The 9,577-nt window shown below is 42.6% G+C and overlaps 1 protein-coding gene across 1 annotated transcript; it reads right to left on the bottom strand.

Annotated features, from left to right (window-relative positions):
• Positions 1 to 2,690: 2,690 nt before the first annotated feature.
• Positions 2,691 to 9,323, bottom strand: LOC148453599 (uncharacterized). The gene is made up of 6 exons (XM_088461953.1): positions 9,158 to 9,323; positions 7,319 to 7,535; positions 7,130 to 7,221; positions 6,807 to 6,946; positions 5,849 to 5,953; positions 2,691 to 3,820 (listed from the first exon to the last, which is right to left on the bottom strand). The coding sequence occupies exons 1-6, from the start codon at positions 9,285 to 9,287 to the stop codon at positions 3,713 to 3,715; spliced, it is 792 nt and encodes a 263-aa protein (XP_088318079.1). The 5' UTR covers positions 9,288 to 9,323; the 3' UTR covers positions 2,691 to 3,712.
• Between the last annotated feature and the right edge of the window lie 254 nt (positions 9,324 to 9,577).

Here is a 9,577-nt window from a genome sequence, read left to right as displayed (position 1 = left end):
AGCCAAAAGTAAGGGCCTTGTGGTAACGGTGTCGCCCTCGGAATGGTATCGAAAATACCACTGGTTCAAATCCTGACTGCGGAAGCCCGATAGGAGAAGATCCCGACGAGGGAAGGTAAGTACTCTATCCCTAACCCTCCCTTTGTGGTGCCTAATCCTAACCTCCCCCTGGTGGTGCCATACCCTAACCTCCCCACCCAGCACCCTAAACCTATGTCTCTCGGGGGGGGGGTGCCCGACCCTAACCTCCCCCCGGTGGTGCCTAACCCTAACCTCCCCACCCGGCACCCTAAACCTAAGTCTCCCGGGGGGGTGCCTAACCTTAACCCGCCCAGTGGTGCCTAACCCTAACACTCCTGGGGAGGTGCCTAACCCTAATATTCCCCTGGGGATGCCTAAACCTAAGCCCCCTTTCCCAGGGACATAACTTTACTTACCCGGCCATGGACATTTGGGAATCCGGCGGTTCGGGATGCCGATGCCGGTATCCTGATCTCATTCGGGACATCGGTGTCGGCATTATGTTGGGCGTTGGGATTCTGGCGTCGGTATATCGAAGGCTGGTATCCCGTCCGCCGGAAATATCACTTCATCCCCCGCCTACAGAGCCCTGTGCTTTGTGCGGCAGCACCGGTCACACACCCCTAGTTATGGCCCTGGCTGGAGGTATTAACACAGTCCACTTAGTAAATTAACCTAAGGCTGGGTACACAGGCTGATAAATATTGCAATCTAGTCATGGACTAACCTGCTATTTATATTGTGTGATTGCACTATGCTCACTGTATGGCCTTAGAATGATGAGAAAGTGGGGTAAATTACATCAGCATCAGTGTTTCTGGGGACCCAATGAAGGAAAACATGTTGCCACAGGCCATTACTGTAATATACTGTATTATAGTATTTAAGCACAAAAGCTGATGTAAATTGAAGCAAGGAATTTGTCTGGTAGAGTTGTGATTCATTACAGAGGTTATGTACCCTGGTGTCATTGTATGATGGCTATCTGTTTAACTATCTGTCAAAGCCTGGAGCTGAAAATGATAAAGGGTTTATTGTGAAAAGTGGAGGAGCAGCGACCAGGGCTGTGTGGGTGTGGCCAGTGCCATGTGGGCGTGTACACTCCCGACGCCCCATTGGTCTATATGTAAAAGTAGAGTTGCAGCATTTTGTGAGGAAATTGAAAATACAATTTTAATACTTATTACTTATGGTTGATCATAATGCCGTTATGATGATGAGCCTGTTATTATTTGAAGGCCTGGGGCTATAGTCCGATCTGTCCTATTGTTAAGCTGGTCCTGTGTTTATATATTATTTTAATATTTTATTATCTGCCCTCTCTGTTGTGATTAGTGTGTAATCTTTTCACTGGCACTTTCCCAACTATGGGCCGGATTCATTACTGATCGCAACTGCGATTATGCACGCAATTGGCCGATTGTTGCCTTCTGCACATGAGTATGCACCGCAGTGTGCACGCACGAACCGGCCACTGAGATCAGGACTGCGATTGCAGTGATACTCAGACCCATCACAGAGTGATTGACAGGAAGTGCCGTTTGTGGGTGGTGACGGAGGTGGTTGGCAAAATGCAGGCGTGCCAGTGCGTTAGAACGCCGTTACAGAAACGTGCATAAATTATCCACTGCTATGCCCTACGCAGCCTGAGGGCTCAATGAAGTTGGCAATTCCTGAGTATGGTCAGAGCTTGTGCAAGTGTGGGTGAGGCTGCGATGGTACTCTATGTTACTGATGGTTTTGTAGTCTTGCTAAGGATTACGAATGTGTGTAAGGTAAAGTGGGCGTCCTTATGTTGTGCTGCGATGGCATAGCGATTGGAATTGATAAGCATACTATCGTAGTGAGACTGCTGTGTAATCGCTATTGCAATTGCAGTTGCGATCCATAGTGAATCAGGCCCAATGTTAAGTCCCCTGTCTATTTTATTCTTTCAGTCTTCTTAATATCTAACCAGGGCCGTAACTAAGATAGTGCAACATGTGCCACAGCACAGGGCAGGGGGCGCTGTTTGGGCCTGTCAATTTTCCTGGTTATTATCATTCTCACTTGTAGCTTCCTCCTCTTTTATCCCAAGCATCTCCTGGCTGCCCCAGGAGTACCCCTATCTCTTCCTTGGCCCATCCCCATGAGGCCATGGCCCTTTTTCAGGTGCACTTATGTCCCTATTTTGTGAAATAATAATGTGAAACGTAAAACTTGTGCAAACGACAGACAATATATGACTCTTACACATCCAGGGCACAATACTAAGAAATGACATTCTGCAAATACCAGTGCAGGAACTGGAACTAACAATTGTTGCTAATTCTGTTTGCAACCACTCCTACAAGTCACCCTCATGTTGTATCGGAGAAAGAAACAGTCCAATGTGTTGCAATGGATTCACCTAAATTAAATATTAATTATCTTTGCTTAGCTTATTTTTGCAGGAAGATATAAATCACAAACCAATTTTCATCAAGTTAAATTTCTGCTAAATAATATCAAGACACATATTTAATTTCTAAATACTTTAATTTAAAACCGTAAAGGCAACATCAATACAATACAATATAATAATTTAATGACTTTACAACACTACACAAAGTTAGTCATACAACAGTGTTTGAAAAACAGAATTTACAATAATACATAATATAAGTAAAAAATGGAGATAAGGGCTGAAAGTATTTACACTTATAAAGTGCAGATGTGTTATAAGACATTGTTGAATTTGATGGTACAAACAAAATAGTATGCAGCAGAGTTTCCCAAACTTCACAATTACAGTCCAGGTTTTAAGGATGTACGCGCTTGAGTCCAGATGGTTAAATAAAATTGACTGAGGTACTAATTTTAGTCACCTGTGCTCAAGCATGGATATCCTTAAAATGTGGACTGTAATGGCAGAGTTTGGGAACTAGTATACAGTCTGAAGACATGATTCTATAATAGGATGGTTAAAAACTGAATTAAAGAAATGATCATCATACACTACTGTATGTAAGAATTTTCCTTTGCTCTCTATATTTGTATATATGTACACAGGACAGGTTTTCAATAAATTATTTACAGTACACATTGAAAAAATATACAGTCCATATGAATTAGTGTTTTCATTGTGCTTTTCAATGCTGTACATTGTAATTTTGTAATTTTGTTTATGTACGTCCATCTATTAGTGGTCTAGGTCAGTGGTTCCCAAATGTTTTTGAATCACGGCACCCTATAGCATCAGCATTTTCCTACGGCCAAAAGTTTCTTATTGAGCAATTCAGAAAAAATGAAATGAAGTAAATTGTGCTAATATGTCACCCTGAGGTTCAGTTATGTGGTGGGTGACAGGGCTGCATTGTATCCACATATTTTCTGATTGGCAGCCATTAGCACTGATTTTGCCTATCACACTGACTAAAAATCATTTTATTTGATACTGAACCACCAACCCGCGGTACCCCTGCAAGTGCTCTGAGGCACCCCAGGGTGACATGGCACCCAGTTTGGGAACCACTGGTCTAGGTTCATGCTCAAATAACCCAACACTGAACATCTACAGAGTATAATTTAATAACATGCAGAGATTATTGTGTTTCTCAGATGAGCAGTAAATAAAAGGTCAGGAATATATAGGAACATACTTATAGTCTAAGGAACATTTTCAAAAGGGTGACATAGGAAAAATCTTTCTAACATTAAAAAAAAAAAAAAATTAAAATGTCTTAATGAAGAAGTTAGGGGCGTGGTCTTTGAAATTGTTATATTCATCGGTTCCAGCCACCAGTACAGTTGCAGGAAAAGTTCGGGGACGTTCTGGATCCTGTAATAAAACAAAATAAAAAAAATCAATTCCGTTGTTCAATGTGCTGCTCTCCTAGGGCAATTTACTACAGATTGTGCAAGACACATATGTGCCTCATTCTGTGAGCGCCTATGTACAGATGTGTCCTTTCTTACTGTTGCTTCAGTCACGTCAAATAGCCTCTATCAGCGCGCCAGGTCTCATGCAACTCGGCACGCCGAGTGTCCTTCCCATTCAAAATGTGAATCTTATTCACATAAAACAACTAGGAGCGACTAAACTACATAGCTAGCTTGCACTGACCAAGGGCCTGATTCAGAGCCGGACGCTATTTGCGCTCGCTCGTCCAGAAAAAGGGGCTGGCTATTTAAATTAACCGTTCGCTCTTTGCGGTCTGTTCACGCCTCTATGTCTGAACGAGCGAACAAAACATGCGAACGTAATTTTGAAAAAAACGCCCCCTGGCCGCTCGCATCATACGTCATGTCCGCTATTTATTGGATTAATCGAGTACATTGGACGGCGTATGAACTGCTCGCTATTCTTGTGGTTGGTTTTTCCTACCACAATCATGCGAGCAGTTCTGACTATAAAACAACCAAGTGACGTGGTCGATGACGCTGCTTTATTAATTATGCACACCCTTAAAACGCCCGTTTTGACCTTTAGGCACGCCTGCGTTCTGATCTCCACTCCCCGTTTTCAAGCACCTTCCCCTGTTACCACCCACAAACGCCTCACTCTGTCACTCAAAATAGCAGGCAATCGCTATTTAGCGAGCACACGATTTTCGGCCGCACTGACTGGTTCGCGCATGCGTATTACAATCCGTATGCATGCGCAGTTGGGCGAACATCGCTCGGAACGAACGAGTGGCCGCTTACGAGCGGCTCTGAATGAGGCCACAAGTTTATGTGCAATATTTGTACATTTGTGTCTAAATCTGTGTAAAATGGTCTATTGCGGACCACGGCTTTTTCTCATGCTGAGTTTCTTTGTGCTTCATCTGCAACTTTGTATGTGTTTAAAACCAATTCCTGTGTGGTTAAAGTCGCAGCCTAGTGTCTCTTGTGCACTGTCAGTGTTTTTTCGCTGTGTCTGTGATGCAACTAAGAAGCAAAAATTAAAGAGAAATACGATACGCTACCCTTCCTGTCCTATCCCGCCGCATTCCAGAGCTACAGTAGGCTACAAGTTTCTCGTAACCTAACTATTGAAGTTACAGTATTGTTACTGCTGTCTGGAACCTCCTCAGTTACTTCACTAAGATTGGGCATATTCTCTCCTTGTTTCCTCTTCACACTACCACTTAGCCACTTATCCATGACAAAAGGTTCATATAAGGCACATGGCAGCTGGGATGTGGTGAGGCATAGAATTTTCCATGCCACGTTTGGTGATGAGTCTCCATATGTGATACTAACAATTTCTGTAGTGAAGCACTAGTGCACAGACCACTATCAGCAGTAGAATGGTTAATATTCAATGTCGCCTCAGTAATAGATACAAATTTAGGACATAATGCATTTTCGGCTTGCAGACTCCCTGATATCCTTTGACACAATCTTGGTGTTTCACAGAACCCATTTTGAGACTTATCCCATGCAAAGAAATTTTATTATTATCATTGTTCGGCCACGTTGTATCTAAAGGTGCACATCCACTAGGCGATTTTAATGAGCGATTGAACAATTACGACATCGTAATCGTTCAATCGCTCATTAATTGTGCACAAATCATGCACTATAATGTCGGCAACGACCAGCGATGTGTGCTCCCGCTGATTGTTTCCGTCATTAATCATCGCCTGAACATGCCAGTCAATCTGCAGATAACGACAGATTGGCCATGTTCAGGATGAGGGAGGGTGCCTACACTGAACAACAATGTTGTAATCGTACTGTTGTTAACACGCCTAGTGGATGTGCATCTTATGTCTACCCTATTGAAACTTTGGTCCAGGATACTATTGTTCATCTCTCTGAGCTACTGAATGTCTCTTTATATGGCCATCAGCTTGTAATATGATGTATGGTGATTACTGACCTCAACAGGGTAAGCTTCAGTGGGAACGTAGCGGATGACAAATCCACATCTCCTCCTGTTGGACATGTTGGGTTCGCTGGCGTGGACAGTCAGTCCATCATGTACCTTGCAGCATTAATAGGAATACACATATACTGTTCAGTACACAGGACTCACACATTACACTCACATCTATCACTGGAAACAGCTGGAAATCTAACCATCTCTATCATACATCTGCCAGGCATATACTGCTAGGAGAGCAATGTCATTATTATTATTTGTATAAACATGCACGGATGCAGAAACATTATACTTATATTTACTGATATTGTACTGACAGGGGGCAGCAATCGCCTGATGGGGTCCGGCCTAATGACATGTTTATCACTTAATTTACATTGTACAATTTAGTGTTACTCTCTACTACCTGCCAAGAACCCTGCACTGAGTAGAGGGCACAAATCAAATATTAACTATATGAACTAGAAATGAGCAGGGGCCATGATCTAGCTTTATGCTTATACATTGCATATTGTGATCAGAAGCAGGGGCCTACTCCCCATGTACACCTACATAAACATGGAAGCAACTGATTTATTACAAGGAATTTTAATAGCTTTTGTCTAACAGTAAGTACGTGGTAACTACATAATATTTACAATGAACCATTGGCTTAAAGGTTAATTCAACCTCAATGTAGATTTTTTTTAAAGTTATCCCCAACTCCATTGACCCTCCTCCACCCACCCCTTTACTGGATTAGGTGAATCCCCCCCCAGAAGGGATCCCCTCTGAACAGAAGGTAGGGCATTGAGCCATTGTACGGAGCACATAGAATAGTAGACCCCAACAGCACACAATAAGTAGTCCCAATGGAAAAGCATCTGTGTAAGGAAGTAACTTTTAAAAATGTCCACTATAAAGGTAGATATTATTTACAATTGAAATAACTCTTTTAGATTATGTTTTTACTTACAGACATTTGTCCAGCTTTGAGCGGACACTCAACTAAATCTTCTACATTGACCAGATGCTTTGGGATCTCCTGGTTGGATGTCAGCATGTTCCCCGGGACATCTGCAGTCTTGTGCTCTAGAACCCCCTGTTTGTGACTCCCTGGAGGAAGACATATCACAGTCACTGCATATAAGTCCCATTCCTAATGCCTATATATAGCAAGGAATAGGTTACATTTCATCATAATAATACACTTACATCATCTGCATGAGAGATGCATACAAGAGGAACATAACACACATGACATTGATTACAATGTACATACGTGAAAATAGATATTACCTGGAATTATTTGCAGGACTCCATTCTCTGTGTCCACATCATCCAGTGCCAGCCATACAGAAGCCACTGGTCCTCCCTCAAACCCCCAGTATCTGCAATGCAGAGAGGGAGACATTTGTGATTTGTCAGACAAATAGACCATGTAACTGACCGCACATATTCCATCTACCAGGCACCTTTCCTACTTACTTGATGTCCTGATGCCAGGCAACGTAAGGGGCGGTGTTGTCTTTGTGTGGGACATCGGTGGCCGGATATTTGCAGATGAAGCGTGAGTCCAGGAGAATGACATTGGGGCCCAGCACAGCGGTGATTGCTCTCAGAAGATTGGGGTTAACGGCCAAGTTCATCACCCACTCATACTGCATGTGGATGTTGTGCAGATTGTACTGAGTGTACTCCTTGCCTGAAAATATATGTTTCTATCATTTCATACATATACAGTATGTGCATGGATAGAGAATGTTACAGTGTGAGGGTTATGGTGCCGGTATAGTGGGGTTTCTTTATTTTTTATTTTTTCCTTTCATATTTTTTTTATCTGTTTTACACTAATTGTTTTTCTTTTATATACCCTAAGTGGAGCTAATGAGGTAATAATAAGGTATCCTGGCATCATAAAAAAATCAAAATAAGAAAAATCTGTATGTGTAGCTTCTTGCCAAGGACACTGGTAGTGATGGGGAAGGGAACACAAGCGCTTCAATCGAGCAGTATAAACATATTTAATACATCCTGGCTTCGATCTACATTTCACAAGTAGACAAAAAAATACTAGCAATAATTTGTAAATTGCAAGCAAACTTATGTGGAGATTCACCTTGATGTACTCAAAAATATATTGTGTCCCGGCTGGAGATATAATCTTATATAATATACCCCAGTGTTGATAAAGGTACTTCATGCTATTAATTCACAGCGATAACACACAGGGTGCGCACAGCGATAACATACAGCAGGGGTTCCCACCCACAGTCCTCAAGGCACACTAATACCGCTTTTATACCTAAATTCCGGGTCTGACCCGGAGGTTGGAACAGGGTTCCAAACCGGATCAGACCCAGAATTTAGCAGGCGCCGAGCCAGGATATTCCAGAATTAGCGCCGTTTACACTGGAGCCGGGTCTTCAGTGACCCGGCTTTTCCAGTGTTGAAGTGGACACTTGGAGATGACGTCATCTCCAAGCGCCACTGAAGCCAGCCAATCGGCAGGCATGCAGCACGATCCAGGTCATCGTGGATCATGCCGTTTACACTGCAGGGTTTCACGGGTTATTCCCGCGTAAAGCCCTGCAAGGTACCTGGGTTGGATTGCCGGGTCACTCCACCTGGGAATGCAACCCTGTCCCCTTTTACACCAAGGAGCTGCCCGGGTTAACCCTGCAATAACCCAGGTTTTAGCTCTGGTGTAAAAGGAGTATAACAGTCTTGGTTTTAAGGATAGCCATACTTGAGCACAGGTGTCTTAATTAGTACCTCAGTTATTTTGCTTTAACCATCTGTACTCAATCATGGATATCACTAAAACCAGGACTGTTAGGGGTCTATTTACTAAGCAGTGTTAGGAGACAGAGTGAAAAGCGATAAGAAAGTGATAAGGTGCCAGCCAATCAGCTCCCAACTGTCATCTCACAGGCTGTGTTTGAAAAATGACAGTTGGGAGCTGATTGGCTGGCACCTTATCACTTTCTTATCACTTTTCACTCTGTCTCCTAACACTGCTTGGTAAAAAGACCCCCTAGTGTGCCTTGAGGACCGAGGTTGGGAAGCACTGACTGACATAAAGGGTGCACACAGCGATAACATAAAGGGTGCGCATATGTCCTTGTGCATACCAAAAAAATACAGGAGGTGAATGTTATACTGAGAGAGATACAGAGGCAATGCCAGACGCTAGTTTTCTATAGATATATAAAATATTCTAAAAATTGTTTCTTTTCATGGACACTGATGTATCACAGATACTGTACTGTGATGTTCAAAGATAGAAACAACTTTTTTAAATCTGTAAATAATTTCTGTACTCACCAAACTTTTCCTCCAGTCTCCCATAGTCGCTGTTGGCTTGGCGCAGTTCTTTCATATCTAACACGTCTATCGCTGTCAGGAAGCCATTGGCATCATAGAGAGTCTTCATGTGATTGGCATCAGCCTTCATTGTGCTGTTCTTAGATGATAATTAGCTGTACTAAGACTACTGGTATAATAGAGATATAATTGTCTTGTACTGACACTGACTTATATACAAGACAGAGAGAAGCCCAGCCCATACTCCATTATGGGGAACAGGTTATTTTGTCTAGTCAAAGTTTCCTGGATGACAGAGTGAATATTATAGCCTTGGGTGATTAATTGCTATTGCGTTCAAGACAAGACAATTTCCTGGTTTCAATCTATGTCACCAGCATCATACAATGTGACAGAAGTGTGACAAGAGCCCAGTGTTGG

Source organism: Taudactylus pleione, unplaced genomic scaffold (genome assembly GCF_031769625.1).
Source record: "Taudactylus pleione unplaced genomic scaffold, aTauple2 ptg001126l, whole genome shotgun sequence".
In the NCBI taxonomy this organism is placed as follows: Eukaryota; Metazoa; Chordata; class Amphibia; order Anura; family Myobatrachidae; genus Taudactylus; species Taudactylus pleione.
The sequence above is the reverse complement of the archived record's forward strand: the minus strand, read 5'-3'. Positions and strand labels throughout refer to the sequence as shown.